The 27440-nt window shown below is 41.0% G+C and overlaps 2 protein-coding genes across 8 annotated transcripts; one reads left to right on the plus strand and one right to left on the minus strand.

The window, feature by feature from the left end:
* Positions 1-552: 552 nt before the first annotated feature.
* esrp1 (epithelial splicing regulatory protein 1) lies at positions 553-12417 on the minus strand. Of its 4 annotated transcripts, none has more exons than XM_067510681.1 (16): positions 12067-12417; positions 11233-11391; positions 10989-11105; positions 10524-10635; positions 9852-9995; positions 9644-9698; positions 9421-9531; positions 9195-9327; positions 8906-8948; positions 8157-8476; positions 7183-7407; positions 6858-7098; positions 5477-5657; positions 4543-4684; positions 4009-4098; positions 553-2182 (listed from the first exon to the last, which is right to left on the minus strand). In XM_067510681.1, the coding sequence occupies exons 1-16, from the start codon at positions 12196-12198 to the stop codon at positions 2048-2050; spliced, it is 2340 nt and encodes a 779-aa protein (XP_067366782.1). In that variant the 5' UTR covers positions 12199-12417; the 3' UTR covers positions 553-2047. The 4 variants fall into 4 exon arrangements, with proteins under 4 accessions (XP_067366782.1, XP_067366780.1, XP_067366783.1 ...); XM_067510679.1 differs by having other exon boundaries at positions 6846-7098; XM_067510683.1 differs by having other exon boundaries at positions 2045-2182; positions 3976-4098; positions 6846-7098.
* An 822-nt stretch (positions 12418-13239) lies between these two features.
* Positions 13240-27069, plus strand: virma (vir like m6A methyltransferase associated). 4 transcript variants are annotated; one of them, XM_067510805.1, is made up of 27 exons: positions 13240-13367; positions 13826-13938; positions 15893-15979; positions 17214-17262; positions 17338-17500; positions 17600-17719; positions 18417-18665; positions 19205-19935; positions 20455-20592; positions 20668-20894; positions 20972-21499; positions 21591-21745; positions 21832-21914; positions 22412-22505; positions 22695-23083; positions 23173-23328; positions 23444-23679; positions 23762-24011; positions 24097-24314; positions 24402-24534; positions 24681-24824; positions 24928-25082; positions 25285-25381; positions 25604-25770; positions 25896-26245; positions 26443-26589; positions 26680-27069. In XM_067510805.1, exons 1-27 carry the CDS (start codon positions 13305-13307, stop codon positions 26892-26894), a joined length of 5457 nt encoding a protein of 1818 aa, XP_067366906.1. In that variant the 5' UTR covers positions 13240-13304; the 3' UTR covers positions 26895-27069. The 4 variants fall into 4 exon arrangements, with proteins under 4 accessions (XP_067366906.1, XP_067366907.1, XP_067366908.1 ...); XM_067510806.1 differs by having other exon boundaries at positions 18417-18635; XM_067510807.1 differs by having other exon boundaries at positions 18417-18587.
* Positions 27070-27440: the final 371 nt, after the last annotated feature.

Raw genomic sequence — 27440 nt, forward strand, 5'->3', positions numbered from 1 at the left:
AATACTCTTCCCTGTTTTCAGGCTCCACCCTCCTTCCTAATAAATGTTGGATGCTATATTCTTAGGATTATACCTTATGAATCAAATAATTTGTTTAATTTACTCTAATCTGTTAAACCTATAAGATACCCACTCCAATTATGTACAACTGTAACTATGCTAAAACAATCATTGAAAATGTATCTAAATCATGTCGACTTATCCCTGGGTTTATACGGTCCTTTACATGCAACAAAATGCTTTTTGACAAATCATGAAACTATCAACACACAACTTTTCTTCCAAACATCTCCAACAAAAACCGAAATGATAACAAAAATGCATTTTGGGCTTTCTTGCATGGATACTAAGGGTGTTGCAATGCTGGTTTGGACAGTGTATTTTGTGTGAGAGATAATAAGAGAGTGTGTTTAAAAGAGATCAAGTCAGGTGGGGTGCACAAGATTGTATTACACAATGCCAAATCTGCCCAAGGGGGTCTGATATGGCTTTGTGTGCCTTCCTTTTCTCGTTATTCTTCACTTGTCCACCCTGTGAAAAAGTGGTGTGTGTGTGTGTGTGTGTGTGTGTGTGTGTGTGTGTGTGTGTGTGTGTGTGTGTGTGTGTGTGTGTGTGTGTGTGTGTGTGTGTGTGTGTGTGTGTGTGTGTGTGTGTGTGTGTGTGTGTGTAAGAGGTAATCACCGTGGACAGTGTCAGGGAGTTCCCACTGTTTTGCCTCCAGCCACAGTCTGTCATCACCACAACTCCACCTGTGTGTTTGTGCTCCAGTACTTCACAAACCATCCCAGAGTAGACATCATTATAAGTACACTGCAAAGAATTAAATCAAACAGCTGGAGCCTGGCAAACTTCACTTGTTATGTTTATTCTTTTTTTTTCCAGCAGTCCCACTGTTAGGACATGTGTACAGTAACATGGAGCCCAAACAGCAACTGTGCAGGGCACAAATGGCAATTAAATTCACAAGATATGTGTCAAAGGTGTCCTTCATTTCTTTTCCTTCTCAACTTTCCAAGTGAGCGGGTTAAAAAAAAAAAATACAGTTTACAGATTTTTGCAGAAAAACCTGTTTGTTCAATCACTTTCCTCAATATCAGCATAGATAGTGGAAAGAAGACAAGGAAAGTGTGATGGACTGATTAATCTTTGTACATCTGAGTAAAAATATATATTTTTAATAAACAATCTGCCAGAAACCACCTCTGGCTCCTGAGATTCACTCAGTAAGCTAAGGGCTTGTGGCACAAGTCTTCCTGAAGATTGCAACCCTGTTGTAAGGTTACTGAGAACTGCGGCTGCCTTCTGTTGAGGTGCGAATCCAAAACAAATAGGCAAGACAACATTGGCAGTAGATAACATGGTGACAGAACCATTCAGGGTACATGATTGAAGGGGCTAGTGAAGCGTGAGATGCCATATTTATTTTTTAAATGAAGTCTGACGCAAAGATCAGACTATTTGACAAACTCACAGTGTAACATGTTTTATTCAAAGATACTGCTATAATGTTCATTAGTAGTCTTATTGATTAGCAGTGCATTGATATTTGGCATTTTGTAAACATCTTAAAAGTTTTTCTACTACCTTCTTCATGCACTAAAGCTTCCAATACAATCAATGTGTACGGTATCAAATGTTTATATAAAAATGTATTGCATAAACAGATTAAGGGTTAAAATGTAGCGACACAGCCATGCTTAATACTTGCTCTCATCCCTTTCACACTCAAACTCACTTCACAGAAAAGCTTAAGAAAAGATTTCGCTGAGTTGCTACTAGGTCATTCTTCTCAAGTTTGGTTAGCAATTATAGCAAAGTGATTACAATATCATAACATGTTAAAATATCTCTATAAAGCTTTTAAAATACACACTGTGCAATATAAGGGAAAACTGCTATTTTTGGCTATGGCCACAATGATTTCGGTATAAAATACATTAATTTCAGTTCTTAAAAGATATAAATAACACATCTAAAAAGACTATTTTTTAAAATCCTAACAATACGTCACAAGTCACTTTCACATGACCTTTGTATTTGTGTAACCCTACAGCAGGGTCAGGTCCAGGTACTGCCCCACCGGCTTGGTCATAAAGGCAGGGAGGGACATGAGGGGAGCATCACCTCCACTGGACTGACCAATCAGACTGCTGCTCAGGAGAGAAACGGACTCCACAGGATTCTGGGAGCGGGAAAGGAGCGAGGGTTGGGGAGGGGGGTAAGACAACACAGTGGTAAGAAAGAGGGGAGAGAAAAACAAAAGACCATTATTCCAGTGTAAAAGTGAAAAACACAGAGCCCTTACACCAGCACCAGATGTTACCCATCACCTCAACACCTTGAAGGCTATACCCGTTATTACCCACCTATTATACTAACAGCGTTACACTATAACACCAATGATTAACTGTTCACTAAGTCCCGTCACCTTAGATGCTGTTTTAGGCTCTCTTTTCTCACACGTGGAGTTTACAAAGTAGTGATTTACAGTACCCTAAAAAGATTTTAACATGTTTGAAACAATTAGTTTGATTTCAAAAAGAAGTAAACTTAGGCAGGCATCTCGTTTTTAACACCACTAGATTTTATTAGCAGAAAACCTAAACAGCTGTTGGTGTAGCTGGTTTCAGTAACAATAGAATATCTGAGTTAGCACATGATGATGAGTGATGATGAGTCTGGCAAATGAGGAGCTATCCTGTTAATATATATTGTGCAGAAGCCAGGGCGGAAAGCATTAGAGGAAAGCATAGAGATGCTACGTCCACTGAGATTTTACCTGAAACTACTCCTATATGTGGTCATATCATCCAGCAATGCTATTCCTAGAAAGAAGTGATTTTTTTATATATATATAGAGTCAGTTATGCTGAATAAAGGTTTCCCCTGACTTTCATGCCCAGGCCTTGACTGCTTTCATTGAAAAGGATGATTTTATTTAACTGGAAAGTGCAAATAGAAAATGTATTTAATAGATTGAAGCAACAAGTTTTAATTTACAGACTTTTTACAGACTTCTCAACTCGTTTAACATGTTAATCTCTTGAAAAGATAAGTCTGTTAGTGATTCCCTTATTTGTGGCTTTTTTTAAAAGCCATAAGTAGCATGTTACTGTACTGTACTGCCTCAGATGTACTGTACTGTAAAAGGTAAATATTAATGTCTAGTTCAACTAGACAATGTGTAGGTTTACCAAAATAATGAACATTTTCTTTGATATGTGGCCTTTAAAATTGTTGAATTTTCTGAACTGTAGGTTCCCACCTCCTATTTCCCTCTATTTCCTGTCTCCCTCTTCCATTTCTACACAAACTGTAACCCCCACATAATAATACAGTGAACTAATAACACTCAGTTAAAACTGTAGGTCATAAACCAGTTAGCCAGAAATGCTAGGCTTAGGTTTAAGCAGATAAGCACAAGGTTTAATAGATGCCTTACACTTACAATGGTGTATTTGTGTTTAGAAACTCTTATGAGGTGTGATGGAGGTCCAATACAGAGTGCAGCTCTAATTAGAGCCCCCTTCACACATATTTAGGATATGCAGAAATCTAGAGTTTGACAGTTGCTAAAGTGATTATCACTGTATGGGACGGGGTTTAGTGAACAGTCAATTATCCCTTTTGGCTATTGTTGTATTTCACAAGAGACTCCTTTAGAAGAGAAAAAAAATACAATGGCCACTATTAGACAGAGAATACTTCCATAAAAGAAGTGTTCTGTAATTGGTTAGAAGACATCACCTCCTCAAAATGATTCAAACCTACCAAATGAATTACTAACATCCAAGAAAATTCCTCCAACCACTCCCTTCGTTCATTGTTGGTACTATGTGTGGTTAGTGGAAAATCTGTCCTGTTTAAACACAGTTGTGTTGAGCCCCGTGACCTGTGGTGACCAGTGAAGACCCAAACCAGAGCTACAACCACTGAACTAAATCCCACTCACTGAGCCCTCAAGCCAATCCTTACCTGCCACCTGCCTCAGACACCTTAAATACACACCCATTCTTTGGGCTGCGTAAGCAATGTCCTGGCCGGGTCGTGAGCGTGCACGGCCCCTTGGGCGTATATGAGAGCATCCTCTGGGACGTACTGTGGTTTGAGGGAGGGGGAGGAATGACAGAGACAGGGGGGCTGAGATGCAAATAACCACAAACAATAACCTAGAGAACGTCATGTCTGTTTATGAAGCAAATTCATTTTAATTTAATATATACTGAATTTTCAGCTCCCTGGGATTCTTCACTCTCTACTAAGTTTCAATAAGGCTTAGGTTTCTTCATTTCAAGTCTAAGCAAGCAGCAGAGCATGTGTGACAGAACAGGGAGAGTAGACAGGATAAACTTGTTTGATAGCCTTTGGGTGAACACAGTGGATGCCTGACAATACACACCCACAACAGAAGGAGATTTGAATACAAAACTTGGTTCTTAGTATGTGAGCACTAAAGACACAGAAGATCCACAAATACAGGAACTGGATTATTAAGCAGCTACTAAACACACATGGTGTGTTTTGTAGGCATGCGTTTCCTACCTGGTATCCTTGCACTGCATTAATGAGGTCTTTGACTCCATTGCTGTTGTAGGTCAAACCTGGCATACGCACCAACCCCCCTGGGGAGGACAGGGAGGAGGGGGAGGGGAAGTAACCTACAGTGGTAGGTGAGCCAGGCGGACTGGACAAATGAAGAAGACAAGATATCAACAGACTGTTATTCCCAAAATATCTACATAACAGCAGACCAAATATGTAGAAGTCATAAAAGGGGAGAAATGGCTATTGTTTAAAAATGGCCTAATTTCTTAACGAGAGAAGGCAGACAAGGGAGAAACAGAGGTCAATGACTGTTTACAAAGTTGTCTGATACCTCAGTGTTCAGTTATTAACTACCCTTGTCCTAGTCTCTCTCCTTGCAAAGACACTAAATCTTTACGTTTTTGTGTTATCGTGCATTACATTGGGAATTTCTAACAAAAACAACCGATCTATGAAACACCTTTAGCGACAGGGAGTGTAAATCCTATCCTGAAATGTTTGTGTGCGCTCATGTTCTTCAAGTTACCATAATAATTGTTATGCAAACAAAAGGCTCAGAAAATCAAACATGTAACTAATACAGCTTTAGTCACTTACTCAGCAGCACACAGCACATGAGGAAACACTGCCTGTCAGGCTCAGTTTAGTGTGAGGAAATCTGCTGGCTTTCGTATCTATTTATTTTGGTTCTTTTTGGGGTTTTTTTAATGAAAGTGTAATTAGCATGTAGAGTGATTTGGCAAGCAATGGTGGTTGACAATATTATGTGATACCTTTCCTGGTGTCACACAAAGCATTACATTTATATGTAATGCTTATCATGAAGAAATTTGAGTTGTATTGAAATTAAATCTATATTGAAGTAACTGACATGGATGACTGTATTTTACAATGAGCAAGTGTCTGTTCATTTGTAACTACCACCATTTACCTGGGGTAGTAGGCTGTGTAGTTCATGTATAGCTGAGCCGCGCCAGGGTAGTAGGCATGGCCTGGTGGCAGGTGGCGAGGGGTCAGCAAGACCTGACCAACGGGAGGGTAGAGAGCGGCAGCAGCCTCTGTGGTCAGGACAGGTGGTGCAGGGGTGAAGGAATAGGATGGCGGAGATAAACCTGGAAAGGAGCGGTTAGGGGAAAAAGAAAAACGAGACATAATCAACTAAGCAAAAAGCAACAGAGGCACAAGTCGATGGTGAAGTCTGGTCATTGTTTGTTTCAGAACAAGGAGCTCATGCAAACTTGCAAACAATGACCTGCATTACCATTATTCTACACATGATACTTATAACATACCAAAAGGTGAAATCGCCACTGGACTGTGGTCAACTTTGAATGTTTGGCATGTAACATTTTTCAGGTGTAAACCCCACAATCCCCTATAATACTGATATTGATTTGTCTGATGTATATTTCCTGTAACTGTGTTCTGAGAACAACGTTGCTCTTATTTTGCAGAGACATTGTTAGAAACCAAGAACACATTCTGAAACAAAACCAAAAAACAAGTTATAGAATTAAGGCCCAATTTAAATACACTATATGCTCAGTTATTGTCTTAACATAATATCTCCAGTATCAACATGTGTCCAGCCTTAGGTCCCAGTGCCATCCCTGTGCTGAAATCTGCACTTCTTATTAAACAACTCATAAACATTAGGCTCCTTTTTGGGGCTCTTTTACACAACAGGAAGTGTACCAGTGCATATTTTTGGTGAAGGATTACTGTCACATAGAACAAAGCACATTTCTACGCACCAGCGTTCAGCCCTGCTCACCTTTGCCACAGCTCCTGATTAGACAAGCAACGGAGACGCACACACCTGAGGTACGTCGGTTTATTCAAACTGATCCCACAACCACTGTTACTAATCTGATAAGACTGGAGAGTTGTAAGCCATTTTGCCACATTGTAGACTAGTTGGTTCCGATGCTCTTTTGCTTACATTCTTCCAACCCTTTCAGATGTTTATGAATTACTTGAGTAAAATTAAGAATGACTAACAAACATGCCACTGAGATGGCAAAACTACATGGCTGAATCAGAATGTGTGAACACAGGTGAAAACTGAAAGTGCAGAATAAATAGTTAACATTTGAGCTTTCTCATGCAGATGGGTAATTTAATCACACTAAATTAAAAAGAGAAACCACACTCTCACAAACACACACTCACACACAGTGTGGAATCGTCCTAGTTAGACCAGATGTCTGATTAGAGAAAACCCCAGCAGCCCTGCCCCCATGGCAGGAGCCCACCTACCCTGCAATCCCGAAGCACCCCCAGCTCCCAGCAGCACTTACGTCTGGACTTACATGGCGGCGGGCTGAGCCCTGTCCCACTCCTGCTCCGGTTATGTGTGTGTGTATGTGTGTGTGAGAGCGAGCCTCCCATCAGCACTAGGCCCATCTCCTCAGCACTGCAGGGAAACACCTCCACATAGCGGCTGTTGGCCCCGCGTTGAGTGGACATAATATGTTTGTGGAGCCTCTGTGAGGCCTGAAATGCTCGCTCTGCTGAGGTCATTTGGATGAAACAGTCGCCTGATGGACGACCCTGGAAACAGACTCAGTCAGAATTTACTTTGCAATAACTGCAACATTTTGTCTATGGGTGTGTCAGCGTGGTTTGTGCATGTACCTGCTGGTTGAGGACCATGTGCACACCATGTGGTCTGATATCATGTGTAAACTCGCCCAGGAAGGTGAGGATGTCCTCTATGCTTGCTGTGTAAGGCAGCCCCCTCAGCCTCAGACAGTCCCTCACACCACCAGGTGGGGGCAGGAGAGACATCGCAGGCAGCACTGGCACCAAAGGGGCTGGGGCAACAGGGATCAGAGGAGCCGACGAGTACCGGTTCAACACCTAAAAACACACATGATTATAAATAATATACTCTGCCTGCGGTAAAGGCAGTCAAGGAGGCAGAGCTCTCCTAGTGAAACTGTTTAACCATCTCATTAGGAATCCATTTCTCCACCTGCTCAAATACATTTTAGGAAAAAAGAGATTAGCATATAGCATATAGCATATACAATGAGACATAATCAACAAAATCCTTGTGAAGTCATTGATGTGTTGCAATGTCAGGCAGGAGCTGGCTTGTTGCCAACAGGACACCAGCATGTTTGCATTTCTAGACGGGAGCAATAAAACTACTTAGCTGTCATACAAAGAAAACATGAGGAAAGGCCTGTTGTAGATACGTATGTATCAGCCTGCAAAGATAAGAAAATTATCCACATGTGCTCCTGTTATTAGAGACAGTGAAGCAGTGGAAGATGGCAAAAGGCACTGAGACAGAACAAAAAAGAGTAGCTAGAGTATTTATGTGTACTAAAGGAAAACACAGTCCATGTTGTTATGCAGGTCCCCACCCTTAACTGACTGGTGAAAAGACACACCCACACATTGTCACTCTCTGCTGTGTGCTCACTAAGAAATTGAGAACTGCTAAAGTACGTATTTTTTTTTCATTAAAAAGATGAAAAGAGACAGAAATCCTAAATCCAGGGACAAATATAGGAGACTTTTGCCGAATTCAAAATTAAGTCAGAAATGTATCCATATGCAGAAAGAAGCACACCCACATGAAGCAAGACACCTTAACATACCTGTTGGACTTCTGCTGCCGTACTCTTAAACAGCTCAATATATCTTCTTCCCAGAATTTCCTTGTGTTTCCTCAGAGCACACTGGGCATGTTCGTCACAGGCAAATAAAACAAAGGCATCGCCAGTGGGACGCCCATCTGGGTAGCGGACAAAAAGAATGCCATCTTTCCCTCCGCTGACCGGGCATATCTCATTGAGACCCTCCCCTGGTGAGAAGAAAGCGAGCACCTGCTCGTGTGTGGCGGTGAAAGGAAGACCTCGCATCCTCACTATGATCTGGTCCTCGCGTGACAGGAACATTGCTACTTCATTCGACGTACCTGACGCACACACACACACTTATTTAACCACAAGTAAATAAACATATGTATTAACACTGTATATTTGAAAAGTTAGATTACTTTCTTTAGCGAGTCGCACAATGAGTAGAGCTTTTTCTGCTATTGTTTGCCCTTCTTAAACTGCAATTGATGAGAATGATACTACACTTTACTCCTCTACTTTCACACAACCCAAACCCTCAATTGTTTTACGATGACTTTCAGTGCTGCGTAGTACTCTAGTTGCTGATAATTTGACTGAATTGCCAAACCACATAGTATCGTGGAGGTTTTGACTAAAAGCTCCAGTGTTCCCTTTAGTGATACCTGGAATGATCATCTGCTAACAGATACATAATTTTTACTCCCGTCGTTTCATTCAGCAACATTTCTAAACCTTATAAACTTTAAAACGTGCATATGGCTCACCTCCAGCTATCTTTAGGAAGTCTTCTCCTGTTGCTTTGTAAACCTGCCATTAGAAATATAGACATGGGATATTATCAGGGGCATAAAGGGAAACTTCATTAAATTGATTTGATTGAGGATTTCATCAATTTCCAACTTTATTCCTATGGTTCTAGTGTGTACTTTAACTAGAAGCTCCCCAGCATAGAGCCAAAGGACGTAAGTAGAACATTTCTGAAAATTGCCTTTTAGGTTAAAGTACAGCTGCTTTATTTAATCAGTTATGACTAGTTGGGTACAGACAGGTTACCTCTATGTATCTGTTTCCCATGTGGTGTTTGTGTCTTTGCAGCGCCAGGTCTCTGTGTTCTTCACTGACAAAACGAACAAGAGCTTCTCCGTTCCTCCTCCCCTGAGCGTTAAGACACAGTGCAGCTCCTCCTCTGTACAACACAACATGCAGACTCTTACAGCACCCTGTACATCAACACAAAAGCTGCAGTCACAAACAAGCCTTTAACATATCAACAACATACTTGGCGATGTTTAGTCCTCTGAAGAATCGAGCGATATCCTGGTCAGAAGACTGCCATGGCAACCCTCTGGCTCTGATCACTGTGTTGTCACACACTTTCTCCATCTTACTGCTGCACACAAACACATGCACAAATAGACATTAGCACAACCGGAGTGGACATGGAGTGGATTTCATAGGCAGAGAACAAAGGGAATATTTATCTTGAGCAAACTTTTGCTTACCATGTGCCAGTCTCAAACTTCTCACTAACTCTCTCTGGATGAGAAAACATGTGACCTGTAAAAGGAAAGTTGTGTTTCCAAAATTAGAAAATTGCCTTCTGAAGTCACAAATGATAGCATATATATGAAACTAATTCTTTGAATTTCCTTTTAGTAACTTAAGTAACTTCTTTAAATGACATTCTGTAAATTCACAATAGATACTCACACAATGGCTCAGAAAGTAGGGAGAGGACAAGGCTGGCCATAATCCTGACCTGCTGTACTGCTATTTCTGCAGGCAATGTGGTCGATGGATCAAGAGCGGTGGCAGGATCCCACGTGGCAAGTGCATCTACGGGTATACTAAGGGCTGAGGGTAAGTCAGTCAAGGAACATAAACAAGAAACAGCCACAAAATATACCCAAGTGTAGAAGTTTGGAGAGAACCAATCGTGTTGATATGCATGTATATGTATGCGAGTAAGTAATAATAAAGAATGATTTATTTCTCTAATACATTCAAAGAAGAAAAATGTAAAGTGAGGACGCAAGACACAAACACACAGGACGGTGTTACCTGTCCTGTTCCAGTGGGTGTGTGGGGTTTGCACTGTTGGCTAAACACACACTCATTCACTGAGCACTGACTAAGGTGCTGCCATTGTTTCCCTATTTGCATTTCAAAACCTCTAGTTCTGCAGCCAACACCCCGTGGCCCATACACTTCTGTGTGTTGTGAGTTTTTTAGCTTAATGTGTGCTCACCAAATCAAGGTAAACATCTAAATAACCATCTAAATAAATCAAGAACTGTCCTAAATACTGTAAGCTTGTACATTACATACAGTACATCAGTCACCAGGACATCACATGTGACCAGACAGCGTAGTGAAGGATACACTTTGCCATGATGTGTACATTCAAAGCCTTGAGGTCAGATGCGGGGAAGTGCTTCTTAAACTCTTTCCGAATGTCAAAGAATGAGTAGAAACATTCTGGGAGCAGGATGTTCTGCAGAAGGCAGCAAATGAAAGGATGTGAACATGTGGTACAATAACAGCTGCCTCTTTTTATTGCTATCATACTGCTGTTTGCTTAATCAAGTCGCTGTGTGACAACTGGCACACTTTGGAGAGACATTGAAAAATTTCTCCAGCTTCATCATGTGTTTTATAAGTTTGGTATGTGCATGTGTCATTAGACAGGTTTGCACGAGTGGCTCCCAATTCTCACGGTAACTTTAAATTCAACCTGCAGCACACTGCTGACACAGCACCTCCCCTTTGTGACTTGTCTGAGGTTGCTGCAGCAGTGAGTGAATATACGCCCTGGCTGCAAGGCGTTCACCCATCCAGCTCGCTCACCTTGCTCGCAGCCTCAGGGTGAATCACTTGACGGATATGGAGCTGTCCGTCTGTACACAAACACATTGAAGTGCCTGCACCCACGCTGTTCACCTCATTCGTCAGTTGTAGATGAAACTGCAAACAAAGGCATTTAACAGTTAAAAACATTGACAATCTAGCATCAGGCATGTCAAATGCTAGTCATGATTACTGTGTAATAATGAGTTAAAGGTTATTTAAGTGATTTTAGAGACATCATTACTAGGTTTAAAGCTGTCTCAAAACTTGTAGCAGTAAAGACACATTCGGCTCCAGATCCATTCTCCTCTTCCACGCTCTCCTCTACCAAATCCTCCTGTTCTTTTTCGTTCGTCAGGTTTGAGAGGTCAGGCTTGATGAGGAGCTCATTCACCTTGCCCAACTGGTTCAAAGTAAAAAAAAAAAAAAAAAAAAAAAAAATTAACAACACGTCAGTCCTGAAACAGAAGCTGAAATGCAAACTCACAAGTCCAAGGCTGACGTAACCGCTGTTTAGTGTTTATAAATTGATATTATCACAATAAGAGAAAAAGCAGAAATGTGTTAAAATATCATAACGTGTAGGGAGAAGATAATGTTCTTCTCTTTGCACTGGATAACTTCAGAGCTTATTTAACCCACAGGTGTTTTTGACAGATGTGCCTTGGGAGGGACCCTACCAAATTTCACCTGACTCACCATTTTAGTGACTAATCAGTTTAGATCTGAACATAATGATAAACACTGGCCACAATATTATCGCTAATACACCTGGAGGTTTCAATGTTGTAGTACTCTAGCTGGTGTTAGGACCAAACAGACACTCAGCAAGTTGCGATGCGCTGTGCGTTATCACACCTGTGGATCACCGCCAGCAGAAAATTATCCCCATGCTGACCACCCCGACATAAAAACGACCGATTGGATTTATAGTTGTGGCGGATCAGTGTTTAGCGGTTGCGTTGTGTTTGCCTGTAATCCCGACGGGAGTTCAATGTACCTGAACTCTCCGTACATTTCCTGCTTTTAAACGACATTTTAATTACCTAGAACATGTATTGTAATAATATGTGTGTACCTTCTTGTTCTTTACATCCACCAGCTGCCAAATCAACTGCACCAGCTCCTTCTCGTCAGATCCCAATAGCTCTCCGCTCGCGCCAGATGTGGCGGTGAAAAGCACCGCCAGGTAGTCTACCTGTGCCGTCATCTGAGCTCAAACACAGGCAACAACTACACTAATACTACACTAAAGTAAAGGCCAAAAACTACAAACACGCCGGGAAGGAGACACAACTGGAGGAGACAGCTTCTAACACCTTTACTTTGACACCTGAGCACAAAGGTGAACTCTGTAAATCCTGGTTTCGTCGCGCGTGAATTCCTACGTAAAACGTCCTGCAGCCACCATCTCGGAGCAATGGCTGAACGTTCCCCGTTTTTGTAGCGCATCTACCTGTGCGACCACGTGATCAGCCACCTGCCTCCTCCCTCCTTTCAGGTGGTTACAAATTAAGACGTGGCAGATAATGAAGGAGAAATATGTGCTTTTCAATGCCTAATATGCGTTTTATGTCATTTCAGTTTGTCATTTTAGCAGTATGTATGTATGTAATACTTTACAATGGTAAAGGATTGGATGAATGGTATATTGATTACCTGTTACAAAGGCACAAAACACAAAATGTTTAAACATGAGCTGCATTCGAAGATTTGTATATTTTTAGACGTGTAATTAAACAATAGATCTTTTCGAAAGTTTACGTTATATCAGAGGATATTCTGTGATAAAGTAAAATTGTATTTAACCTAAAATCACCTCCTAGCAAAAGGAAAATCAAGCATGAACATGAAGGCTACATATTTATATTGTTGCATTTTTATTACATAAACATATAATTTATACGAAATGGTTTGTAAAAGCAATTATTTATGTTTGTTAATAGCCGTTCCAACGTTAATATTATATAATTAGCTTATTACCGTACATATAATGAATATATTATTTACAAAACGACTACTATCATTACGACGACTACAACTATTACTACCAATAATAATAATATTGTAGTATAAATTTAAAAAAATATATAATAATAATTACATCTTCAATCAATCAATTTGATCTAAATCTTTGATCTAAGTCAAATTACTTTTTAGTTGTTCCTTTGCGTGAGTAAAATTATTTTATCATAAATATTTAATAATTACGTTTGTTTTGTTCTTTCCGTTTAATTTAGGTTTTGTTTTTTGCTTACTCCGGAAGTATTTCCCGTCCCGGAAGTTTATCCCTGGTCTGAACGATATCTAGAAGCGATGGCGGGGGACACTTCTACAGAGCTTCTTTTTCTAGAGACGTTTAAGCATCAGAGTGCAGAGGTAAAAATTTTGACGTTTTAAGACTCTTTGTTTATAGTGTTTAAACCTAATTACATTTTTTGTAAACGTTTTAGGGATTGATTCTCAACTTTTAAGCTAAAGCTGCTAGCTTGCTAACGTTAGCCGTTCTGTCATAACGTTTGTTATTGTAATAACCCTGCAGTTTAAATCCTTTATAAAATACTTCTCTACATATTGTATAGTTAGCTACATGCACCGAATATGACATTCAATTAAGTCCGTTTTTTTTTTTTTGCATAGTCTTACAACGTTATACAGCTGCTTTCTTTTGCATCATTGTGGTGCAGATTATCTGCTAATTAGCTACCAGGTGGCTAGTGTTAAGCCTTAACGCAAGAATCAGCAAGAATCACTTCCACAGCCTATGTTATTTCTGTTGGTCTAGACATTGTAGTGTTTAAGTGTTTGTATTAATTAGAATGTACACTTCTCTTTAGTTAACCAACGTGGATGTGGTGCGGTTTCCTTGTGGCGTGTTAATCACAGAGGTGCGGGTCATTCCTCCGGGAATCAAAGCACATAGCAACTTACCTGACAGCAGAGCATTTGGGTAAGGACAATAATGCACTGACAAAAACCTGATGACTCACATTCATTTAGCTGAGAGCTTATGGGTACACATAGCTACGACTGTGGGATCTAAACGGCCAACAGAAATTCCTACATAATTTATTATTAGAATTATATTTATCATTTCTATTTTTAGGGACAACGCAGCTAAACATTGTAATAGCTAACAACCAAAGCACTGAATATTGGCAATATACAAGTAGCTTATATGCAAACCCTTTACCTGCCCCCCATCAAAAAGAAACAAATATACAGATATTTATGTGTGTATGTAAGTTGAACATAATTATGCCAACACCATCAGCCTTGATGTGGCAACACAACAATGTGTATATGCAACTCCACACAGACAAACATGTAAGTGTACAATGTGAAATAGCATGAACTTGACCTATATGACAAAACTAAACTAAAACAGGTTTGTATTTTGTATCAATTGACAGTGTACATGGGGGCAAGGCTATTTATACACTTATTGTAATATTAATTGGCCACCATATTTAAAATGAGGTGGCCAACACTTTGGAACCACGTCTTCTTATAATGCACTACAGTACGACTCCACTACTCAATTTGAACTCAATAATATACTCCTAGTAGAATTATCAACTCTTTGACATTTCAACCTAAAAAATGAGAAAAACACTGACTGAGTATGTGACTTTATAATGTACTGTTTTCATTGAAACTGCTTCAGAGAGGTGTTGGTTCAACTTGATGGTCAGACGTTAGGACTTGAGTGGTTTTCTTAAATAAGTTGTATAACCTATGTATATTACAAGGGTGTACTAGCTAGTATTTAACATGGTACTTAGCTAATCGAGTAGCTGCTGAATACACAACACTGTGCAAATGATGATGGGATCTGTTTCAAAGACTTTTTGAACAATTCTTGTTCCCTGTGTCTGTTTAAAAAAGCTCTTGCTTTTACAAAAAAAAGCAAATCCCTTCTTACATTCTTCCCTTCTGACCCTTCTTCTTACTTGGTCAATAACTGATTGAGGCTTGAAACACTGTTTCTAAAATAATGAAAGAACATTTTAATAAGAAGCTGGCTGAGCTCAGGTTGAGGAGTCTTTGTGAAATAGATTGCTTTAATGTTTTCCACGTACCTTCTAGATAGTGCAGACACCAGTCTGATACCATGGATCAGTTTTATTGTCAGTCTTTTTGATTCACAATCAATGCAGTTCTTTCTCTGTGTAATTGTAATTGATTGTTTCCACTAAATCTTACTTTTATGAATTCACGAAGAGCTCCCAACTTAGTGCCTGGCTTCATGTTAACTTGCTTTAAGCATATTATTATAACTTGTAATACGCAGATTTTAAACTGGGTGAAAAGGGAGCACTAGTATCGGGTCCAACCTCAGTATCTGATACCATAGTTTGAGACTAGGTATCAGAGTTGTATTTGGGAAGAGAATGTTGGATGGCTGCCTCCCTAATGACAAGAAATCCTCAAATCTTTTTTAATAATATCTCCCCTCAGGAAGTGTATGTGTGTGTCTGTGGTAAATTGAGAGGTCCACAGTGTGAATGAGTTTGATACCTGAGCTCTTTTGTTGAGTTGGTCCTGATTCTCGCTGAGCCTGTTAGGTAATATGTGGTGTAATTTAACTGGAAACAGTGTACAAACCAGAGCAGATGAGCCCCCTGTGGTTCGGATGCAGAGGTGAGCAATATAGCAATATATATCTATTATGGCAGAGGAATTTAAATTCTGTTTTACTATGCAAGAGTGAAAAACTAGTTTCTTTAAATTTTAACCAAAAGTGCACTGTATACAGAATTTGTGGCATACCTGTTTAATGCAATTGCAATAGCTTGTACAAGTGTAGCAAATACATAATAATTTTTAAGTTAATTCTTACTGCCCACTCTTGTCTTGACACATAACTCATTAATTGACTGTGTTTGCATGTGTGTTTTCAGGGAGACTTCTCCTCATGCCTTCCAGCTCGAGCTGTTCTTCAATAATGTCACCAAACCCAACAGCCCCACCTTCCACAGGCTGGGCAGGTAAATTCCCCCTCCTCTTAGCCATTTCTCATTCTCCATCTATTTGCTTCCTTGTCAGAGCTCAAAGGTTTTTAAGATACAGAAGTCTGTCTCACCTGTAGAACCAGTCATGGTAGGATCTGAGCCCTGTTCTAAGAGGCTAAAAGGGTGGGTGTGTGCATGTGCACCCACCCATTAAGGTCTCTTTGTTTCTATGCTAGCAAACTGGTCTCTCCAGAAACTGAAGCCCACCCACACTGTAGCTGAAAGTAACACAAAAACTTAAATGTCTGTGTGTCTGTGAAATAGATGGGTACTGGAATGTTTTATTATGACTTCTTAATAACAGGTGCTCAGAGTAGCACCTAGACTTGTATTTAGAAACATTCATTGTGTAAGAGTCGTTGAAAACCTTACATATGACACGCCTAAGTTAATATTTCTGCTGGGAAAGTTGGGAGGAGAGCTTTTGGAACCTGCCTTATTGTTCTCAAAATATCTTTGATATGTACAAATGAGCAAGAAGACAAAAATAGATCTTAGGAATTACTTTGGGAAAAATCTGGATGACCCCTGTTGTGCCACATCATTTTGCCTGTTTTGTGACAATACAATTATTTTTACAAACTATTTTAAAGACTATTTTTAGATTCAGATTGTTGGTCAAATAGGAACCCAAGATGTTACAGTTCTATGTTGTCACATTAAGACTATTGGTTCGTAGGTGTATTGGTTTATATGCCCCTAAAATAGTGCAATTGCAGTCTGTGTGTAGCTTAAACTGAATGTTTTGACTCATGTCTGTTAATTTTGATGTTTTATAGTTGTCTGAAGAGGCATTATAGTTGATTATTTAGCTAAATAAAGGGACAAAATGAGAAAATATATACATATACAATATACACACATATATATATACTGCTTATATATCTTGTTAATCATATTGTGGTAGCTCAAATTTTTCATTTAAATTCCATGCTTGGAAACAAGGATACCATTGTACTTTAAAAAAAAAAATGGATATGCCCTTTATTAGATAGTAAACACGAAATAAGCTAAGAGGGAGATATAAGGCATGACAAAGGAGTGGTATTAGACAAAGCTAAAGGGCAATTATGTGCTTGTTAGAAAGAGCTTTATATAAGATTTTATAGGTTACTGGTGAAACAAATTCTTTTAAAATATAAACAAATTCAAGAACAGTTCAGTTTAACTCTGATATTTTACTCTTCCTTTTGTTGCTTTCTACCTTCAGCCTGGAATATGATGAGAACAAGTCAATCGTGTTCAGACCCAGTGGAAAGGTAAGGGGTTGTATAAAGTAATTTAATTTTCCTTCCTTTTATTTTGTGAATAACTAGATGGGTTTGCGTGTGCAGGTCAACACAGACGGCCTGGTGCTGCGTGGCTGGTACACCAGTCTGACTGTGGCAGTGTATGGGACAACAGAGCGCTCACATGGTCATAACCAAGACTCACCTCCTCCTCCACCACCACCCCCTCCTCAACAGCCTAGCGGACTTAAGAGGATCATGAAGCAAGGTGGGCGATGTAAAGCTGCAACTATCAAATGTTCTTGCCTTACAACTCACTTTTTGAAATGGAAACATCCAGTAAACTTCCCATGTTTGTCTTCCTAAGAATGGGAAAAAGATGAACAGTACAATGGCAGCCCACCCAGACCGGCACCCAGAGGGCCTCGCACTCCCCCTGGACCTCCCCCCCCAGATGATGATGAGGAGGAGCAGGTTCAAGCAATGGGTCAGAGCTGTACATGTGTTCTTTGCTTTTTAACTATAGCAAACACTGTAGGTACAAAGATTTATCAACAGCGACACACATTAGGTCATTTAATTTACACAGTGTGAAAGTCTAGCAATGCTTTTCTTGCAGTTTTTGGATTAGTCTTTTCATTCAAGTTAATTTAGTCACCGTCAGCTCCTGACTGTTTGTATCCATAAAACAACATTAAAGCATTATAATGTTTGTTTAAGCCACTTACTATTTTTGCCCAGTGTTTGTTTGTTTGTTTTTATTGTTAAAAACAGAAAATGTATAATGTTGATCATTACTAGATGTAATCACATTAACCATAACGTTTCAGTATAAATTTTCCCTTTTATCCTTGGATGAAATGGTTGCAGAACTCTGCAGCTTTTCAGCTTTTATGTTTGAAAGAAATAACATCAATGATGATGAGTGACAAATCCTAAATAAGTCTTTACATGCTGATTATCACAATTTAATGAAATTAATAAAACTTAGTGGCTGGTGGCCCAGTGGGAAAACAATCGATAGTTAACTTTTGCTGCTTTGGTTTTCACTAATGTTAATTATAAGCTTTATGTTGGAGACAAAACATGTGAAACCCTTTTTTAAATTTATATTTACATATTTATGTGTCATATGAGAATCTTTGTCATTGTGTCTGGTCCGGCCTGTGTTTTGTCATATATAGTGGGTGTTGTCAAAGATGAACCATGTGAGGGCCGTGATGATTACTTGGAGGCTGTGTCACCTGAGAGATCACTGCCCGCTGATGAGGCATACTCGGATGCTGAACAAGAGGAAGAAGGTGATGAGGAGGAAGAGGAAGAGCAGGAGGAGGAAGAAGATGCCCGGACAGAGGGTAGTGCTCCGGAGGAGGAGGAAGAAGAAGAAGAGGAGGAGGATGAGGGTGAGGAAGAGGAAGAGGAGATGGAGGAAGGTAGGGAAGTTCTTAAATGAGAGTAGGACAGGCAAAAATCCCAAATGGATGCTCAGCCCTGAACCCCTTGGTACCACAAATTCTTTCTGACTCCTAAAGGCCCTTGGGAGTAGGGTCCATTTGGGACTGAGTGACAGTTCGAGAGTGTGTTTGCTCTGGCATGCTTCCTCCATCCAGAACTGCTGGATACACCAGACTACTCCTGGGTACACTTCTGATAGCATGCTTCTGATTACCATTCTTAAGCTGTCATGTGCAGTTCTACCTCACACATCCTTGCAGCCATGGCTAAGCTTGTGCTGTAGTCACGTCCTGCATGCCAGACTAACCCAGCATGTTTGGAGTGATGCTGCTGTGTGTGAGTAGGTTTGTCAGTGTATGCATTTGCAAAAAAGCAAAGGAATATAAAGTAGTCATCGTCCTCCTCATTCTCATTTACATTTTAATGACCTAGATAATCTTTAAAGCATTTATTTTCATCTTTATTGTAGTTAAACATTTTTCAACTATGTCCCTTTTTGTCTCTTCCACTCTGCCAGGTGATGATGGCTATGAGCAGATTTCCAGTGATGAGGACGACTTGGATAATGGTAGCTTTAAGTTACCCACTTTCGACATGGACTACACTCCTGAGGACCTTGCATCTGTCCCACCTGTCCAATATGACCCATATGAGCGAGAACTCAGACCCCTGCTTTATTTTACTCCTCCATACAAGACTCGTTTTGAAACCCAGTTTGAGAAGGCCAGTGTGGAAGAGCCCAGGGATGCTGGTGGCACAGAGGGAACAGCAGGTGGAGAGGAGGTGGAGGCTATTTCACAGCTGAAAGAGCTACTAGCTAGTATTGGGGATGACAGAGATGCCCGCTGGGTGACTACGCTTGAGGAAGCACCTGGACTGCTGGCCAAAGGGTTGGCTTATTTAATTAAACAAGGAGGGGGAGAGATTGAGTATCTTGTTGGAGTTTTAGTCCAGTGGGCTCTCCAGGCTTTAAGTATGGAGGTTGCTCTCACACAACCCATTGCTCTTAACCTCAGACAACTGAAAGCTGGTGCAAAGTTAGCATCACACCTGGCAGAGTGTCCGCAGGGGCTCACAGCGTTGCTACGTGAAGGTGCTCTGGGTGTGCTCCTGGAGTTGCTGCACACAGACCATGTGTCCTCTACACTGAAGTTGAGTATCCTGAGAGCTCTTGATGCACTGACCAGTGCTCCTGCTGGGGTGGAGGCTTTCGTACATGTAGGAGAGTCGGAGAAGAGTGGCTATCAGGTATCAAAACATATTTCTTTGTTAAAAGTTAAAAACAAATTTTAATGCAAATTTTCTTTGCTTTGGAGTCTGTGAGCTAGAAGAAAACCAGGTTATGTTGATCTGTCATTTGCGTTTACACTGGAAAATTGAATAAAAATGTGATGGTTTTAACCACCTTGTGATTGTTTAAATGAAAGCCAAAATTTAATTATCCTCCTGAGAACCAAGAAAAAAAACTCCTGTACTCTCCATATTGTGTCAGCATGAAAACAATGTTCCCCATATCCCACCCAAACACATGAGATATCATGTCACATCAGGACTTAGTAGGGTAGCTCAAGCGAGGACATAAATGCATTGGCTGTAGTTTAAAGCAGCTGTTGTTTAGCCAGAAGCTAACCTAAATTTCACAGACTCTGGGCTCATTTACAGAAAACATTCAGAAAACACTAACAGTTGAGGAAAAAATCTATATAAGATACTTTGTACTGGTTTGACTTCATAAATACGTGACACTAAGCTGCATGTCCTTCACAGCGTCTAGTCCACCTGTTCCTGCATGAAGAAACAGTCAGAGTCATAACAGCTGGCAACGCCATATTACAAAAAAGCCACATGTACGAAGTGCTGATTGACCTACAGCGAACAGCAGCAGCATGGAGTGAACCACAGCAGGTACATACACACACACACAGCTCGAACATCCAAGATCAGGTTTATTTTGTAATTATGACTAATTTTCATCCACAGGAGGAAATGGAGGATGCTGAAAGCCCTATGGAGGAAGAAACACTGCTTAGCTCCCCACCTGTAAGCGAAGCAGAACTTGATCGGCTCGCAGGAGTTTTGGAAGAGTTACATCACCTGTTGGAGACCGCCCCTCATTGCATGGTGCAGCCACCTGGCAAAGCTTTCCCCACTTCTGTGAGAATAACAGGGCCACAAGAGAGGGATGATCCATACCCAACATTGTATAGGTACTTAAAGAAATTCAGACACAAAGTTGAATCTAGCTGTGACTCAGTGATTTGATTTGTAATATCTCTTTTCTTAGGTATATGCATGCATGCCATTTCCTGGAAAGCACGACAGCTGTGTTGTCAGCGGCTGCGGCGGCTGGGCACTTAGGTGTGACCCAAGCAGTTAGAGAGCTCCTACGTTTCTTGTCACTCACTCAGTCAGGCCTTCTATTCCTTCTTGCCCAGTCAACCCCCACTAACCTGTTACTGCGTCTCCTGGCATCGATGGCAGAGACTGAGGCTGATGAAAGCACATTCACTGGGGGAGAGGGAGCTCTCACAGGGCCAGGGTGTGGAGAAGAGGGCTTCGGTGTGTGGCTAATGCAGGCACTGCATGCTCTCCAGGGTGTGTCAGAGCTCATGAGCCATGTGGCCACAGGAGGTGATGGAGGAGCTGGACTAGACGAAGGTGACAACCCAGAGGTACTGGGCTTGCTCCATGCGCTATACCTGATGACCTTCACACAGACTGGTCGCAGTGCCGTGGCCCATGTTTTCAGCCTGGAAAATAACCTGTCCTGTCTGGTCACCCTGCTCCAGCACCACAGCAAGGATGGACAGGGGTAAAGCTGTCTTCTTCTCCCTCTTTTGTCTCTGCTTGTAGCAATTGATTCTAAAAAGTTTTTATTTTTTATTTTTTTACTTTTCCTTTAGTGAGGCCAAGGCTCGCAAAGCAGTGACATATAATTATGCCTGTATGCTGGTGCTACTGGTGGTGCAGAGCTCTAATGAACTGAGGATGATGGAGCAATATGCTGCTCCACTACTAACCTTAGCTAAGGCTGATGACACCAATGCCAAGTTACAGGGTAAATATTATTAATGTAACATGAATCTACTATATCATGGCATTTAAGTCAAATTATTTATGTGTCTTTTATGTGTTGATCTTCAGAACTCAGCAAATGGCTGGAGCCTCTGGAAAAACTTCGCTTTGAGATTGGTAGCATTCCTGCCCTCATAGACTACATCAAACAGGTAAAACACTACATGATCATTTTGATTAAATGTGTGAGTTTTTATCCTGTTATTTCCTGCAGATAATCCTAATAGCCTGTGAGTTATTAATAAAACTCTTCAGTTGGCAGTCTTTGGCTTTTTTCCATTGATTTGTCTACAACTTTAGATACAGTTTAATTCATTCAACTAAAAATCAAGGGACCCTGTCTAGTAGTACTGACTAGTAGTCAGCATAACGCATCATGTGTAGTAACTCTTTAGGTCATAAACATATTTAATGCGTTTCCTTTATTATAAATGTATTTATTCCTATTCTTCAATATCCATTTATGTTTAAAATATTGCAAATAGACTATTTTTGCCATTTCAGAAAGATACAAGATAGCCATCCCCTAGGAATGCAGAGTTTCACTGAAAAGTCTGAACAACTCAAATCCACACTATAGCATATTAAAGGCAAAACTGTATGCACAAAAATAGTGTTGTACTGTATGTTTAAATGTGTGTTTCTTCAGAATGTGGAGAATGTGTTGACTGCTGAAGGAACTGGACTGGTCACTGCTCTCAGGGTCCTATGTCACATTGCCTGTTCCCCACCTGCTGTAGAAGGTAAAGACATTTTATTAAGCCAAAAAACCTAATGCTTCTTTTTTATATTTTCTTATACATCATTCTTATTTACAATACACTGAAGAGCTGGTTACTGTATTTGTGACACAGCCATGTATTTAATTTAACAAAACTGACAGGTGTAGAATCTTGTACACATTTTTCACTTTGGCTTCCTCCTTTCTGCAGGTCAGCAGAGGGATCTAAAGTGGAGTCTTGCCGGGGTCCAGCTGTTCTCAGGCGAGGGTCTAGATACCTGTGTGCGTGTCCTGCAGAAGCTGTGCAGTGTGTTGCTGCAGCCATGGCGTCTACATGGACACATGGGTCCCACACCACAACGTTGCATGATCCTCAGTATATGTATCAGCACACTCAGATTGTTGCGCTCTATGCTGACAGAGCTGCTCCGTGGGGGAGCTTTCCAGTTCAGAGACACTCGTGTGGGCAGTGTGTTGGTGACACTTCACATGATTGTGTGCTCCATCCCTGCATCTGGACGTCTAGATGGAGAGGAGACCAGAGTTCAGGCGCTTATTGTTGATGTGCTGCTCACCTTCACGCAGGGTGTCAGTGAAGAGGTATGCTAATGGATGAAGGCATGTTTGTTTAGCCAGTAAATACATTACAGAAAGAGTAATTTTTCCAAGACTATGTGTGTTTTTTGCAGGTGACTCATTCAGAGGAGTCTTTGGCCAGTAATACATGGTCTCTGATGCTAAAGGAAGTTTTGGTCTCACTGCTGAAAGCTCCTGAAGGTCTGTTCTCAGGCCTGACGTTGCTGTCTGAGCTCCTGCCTCTTCCACTGCCAATGCAGAGCACTCTGGTACCTTAACGCTTAACTCACTCTATCTCACCAATCACAAAGCTATTCTAGGCCTTGTCACCTTTTAAAAAATGATTGTTTTTATGTTGCCATTGTTTGTCATTTGTCTCTTTAGGTGATATCAGTCCAAGATGTGGCCGTAGCCTTAAACACACGCAAGCTGTGGAGCATGCACATACGGGCACAGTGGAAAGTCTTTTCTGAGGCGTTTAGGTGTGTGTGTGCCACCAGCTGCCCCCCTCTTCTGGCCATGCTGAGGAGAGTGTGTGTTCAACTGGCAGACCTTTCTTCACCCACTGCAACACTTATCCTGAAGACCCCACTAGAGCTGCTGCTGGAAGAGCTGCAGCCGTGAGTAAAGAAACTCACACGTTTGTTTGTATTTATGCTATTAATTGTATTTTTAACATTAACAACTGTTTACTGACTACAGGGCAGAGGGGAAGGGTGTGTGCTGGGGCCAGGCCCTTCGGCTGCTTTCTTTGATGGATGCTCTGGTGTCGCAGAGAGCATGTAAAAGTGCAATGTTACACCTGCTTTCTGGATCGGTGTCTGGAGACGAACAACTTGCCGATCTGTTCCCATTGCTTTTGTCTCTGTTGGTTCCTCCAACTGACCACTCTTTACAACAACAGCAATGTAGTGAAGTGGTGGGAACAATATTACAGTCACTGTGTGACCAGGTAAGCAGCGAAGTGAATATAAATGTATAGAGGGACTTGCAGGGAGAAGAATAAATCTTAAAATGTTGATCTCCTTTTTCAACAGGACATTTCTCTGGTGGTGTCTCCACCTGGTGAGAGCTGCGTGTCAGAGGCTGAACATCTGGCCAATTCACTTCCAGGGCGAGAGATGATGACATTAGTGTGCAATGCCTTGTTAGATGTTTTGGGGAATGCAGAGAGCAGTGATCCACTTCTTGTCACCTGTATGAGGACATTGACATTTCTCACAGAGCACGATTATGGACTCTACCACCTCAAAGTGTAAACAGCATTGCTCTGTTTTTGTTGTGAATGTGTCACTATCTGAGTCAAACAAGATGTTGACCGCATTGTGTCTTCTTTTTTTAGTGCTCTGAAGAAACATGGTGCGGGTCTGTATTCACTCCTAAAGAGGCTTGTGTTTTCATTCAACAAGGACTCTGCAGATTTGCTCTCAGCTCTGCTTGACTTTCTCAGACAAATTCTTAACACAGAAACAATGGTAAGAACCTGTTTTTTTAAATACTAGGTGTGCCATGTATGCGCATACTGTTGAAGTAATTCTCAAAAGCGCTATCCCACTAATAGTACCTGAGTAAAACAAGTATAAAGACAGACAGTATGGGACCTGTCTGTGTTCTAATGCAGTGTGTTGAGGAGGGTCCTGGGTCGAGAGAAGAATCTGCCTTCCCTACTCCTCCACGGTTACTGTCTGGCTCTGAGATGAAAGCTCTGCTGCAGTGGGATGAGTCCGAGTCACACCCGATTCCCACTTTAGAGAAACAGATTACGGTACTACTGATGCAGACTTACTTTAATGCTTTTGGTTTTTTTACAGTAGAGACCATTTTGCAATTTGATTTTCTTAGCAGTAACTGTATGCGTTTGTATGTAGAAACTGTGTAAAGAAGATGAGTCACTGGAGACTATGTTGGAGAATGTGATTGTTCTGAGGCAGACAATGGAGACAGGCACAGATACACCTCCTGCTGCTGATACTGAGCCAACACTGCCAGCACCTGAGACTCTTGGGGCACAGTTTAATCACAGGTATTGTCTGGAGGATACAAAATATAATTGATCAACTTTTTAATTTATCTAAATTATTGTCCTTCCTTGTATTTATTCAGTTGTCAATTACAGTACTTTAATTGAAAGTAGTACTAAACCTCTTTAGAAAACCTCTTCTATCACATTGTAAAAATTTGGAGAGGTAAGATTAAATCAATTATTTTCTTGTGTACGTTTGTAGGACAGTGTTCATTCTGTCAGAAGCTCTGGATGAGCAGCTGAAGGCTCTATGGTTCTCTCCCTTCCAAACGGATGACATAGAAACAGACCTTGATATGGTAAGTACATTCATAGGTCACAAACAAAATAATATTCAGTAATTATTCAGTAATTGCTAAATTTAATTAATTAATTATGTGGCACGTAAAACACCCCCTGAAATACCCCAAAAATCAATTAAGTATTTACTAGAAATCTAAAACTTAAAACATTATAGATTATACAAAGTCAGTTATTAAGACATGTCCATACAGAATGTTTTTTTTTTATTTGTGTGACAGGTGAAAGTGGATCTAGTCAGTCTGGCACAGGAGTGTTGTCCAGAACTGGACCTTAAGGCAGAGCTGGAACATTCTTTCCTGTCCGAGCCCTCCTCTCCTGGTCATACCAAGGCTCCAAAAGGCTTCAGACTGGGCAAACACAAGCACGAGACCTTTATTACATCAAGGTACAGTTTCAGGCTACATTTAATTTTATTTATCTATTTTTTTTTTGTTTTACTTTTGTTGTAACTATTTTTTAACTTTTGTTTATTTAAACTTACTGAATGTCATCTCATGTGTGTCTCTGCAGCGGCAAATCGGACTATGTAGAGCCAGCGAAGAGAGCCCACATCATGGCTGCCCCTCGCGGCCGTGGGGGTCGGGGGGGATTTGGACAGAATGTCTCCCGACCTCACGATATCTTTCGACAGCGCAAACAGAACACTTCCCGCCCTCCAAGTATGCATGTGGATGACTTTGTTGCGGCAGAATTTAAAGACATTGCCACCCCTCCTGGACTTTTGCCCCCTAAACGCCCCCCTAAAAGCTCCCCCAAACCTCCCACCAGAGGATTGTTCACTGGTAACAGAGGCAGGGCCACCTTCCACAGCCAGACTCGCTTTTTTACTCCACCGCAACCTAAAGGTGTACTCTTATCTGGTAGGTATACAGCAGACACCTGCAATTATAAAAATTTAATAATACATTGGTCAAAATTGCTACACAGGTATTACATTTTGAAGAATCCTATTCCTAACTAAACATTTCCTTTTACAATATGTCATAGTAGTTTGGAATTTGGACACTGCAGGACTGAACCAGTAGAGGGTGACAAATCCTCTCTATGATTTTTGTAGGAAACTACCCTCGCAGAGAAGGAGGCCGTGGTTCATCATGGAGTGGCCAAGTTCCAGCTGTCACGCACAGAGGAACCTACAGTGATCCCCGTGGAGGCCAGAGCAACTTCACACGTGGGCCGCTGCCTTCCAGACAACCACCAGCAAGTATGCTATCCACACATGGATAAACACTTGTTTTGGTTTTGAATTATACATTTCTAAATGCTCAACCAAAATCGTGGTTCTCTTTTCTAGGTGCATATCGTTTGGCTCCACGAGACCGAGCTCCACGGGGTAGAGGAGGCACTGGGCTGTCTTGGATTAGCGGGGGAGGAGGCGGCGGCAGTGCAGGAGGAGGTGGCGGAGGGGGTGGAGGAGGAGGTGGTGGGAGAGGTTCTCAGGGGAGCAAGTTTGGTGGCGGAGGGAGTGGAGGTGGGAGGGGCAGACACGTTCGCTCCTTTACCAGGTAAATTCACCTGGGCAATGACGCCACCATTTTGTGGTAGCAATGGACCAATCAAGATACTATATAAAATGTCTCCATGGCAACATGGTAGGATGATGTATCAGTGGCACAAAGACTGTGTTGTTTTACGTTTTATCATTGTTAAGTTGTATTCAGAGAATAAAGGTGATCGTAATTGATCTTTCATGTGTGTATTTTTAAATAAACAGCACGACTATCTGTTAGTTTTAGTAAACAAGTTTTCCTTTCCAAGTGTTGATGTTAGGCAGACAGGTGCATATTCTACGACACGAGGTGAACCTAACATGTAAATTTTGCCTTTGCCAACTACATTCATGATTATATTGTTAAGTGATATATGCAGACCATTACAGCCAAAACCACTACTAAAATCTGTAATTTATAAACATTAAAACTACTTCAGCCATCCCCCAAAACATTTATATAACTTGTTTTTATAGCTAGATATAAAAGCAACATAAAGAATGTTGAGAAGAATTTCCCTGGAAAGAATTAAGGATGTATACCCATCTATCTAGCTAGTTGAGAC

The sequence above is a fragment of the Channa argus genome, chromosome 7 (genome assembly GCF_033026475.1).
Source record: "Channa argus isolate prfri chromosome 7, Channa argus male v1.0, whole genome shotgun sequence".
NCBI lineage: Eukaryota > Metazoa > Chordata > Actinopteri > Anabantiformes > Channidae > Channa > Channa argus.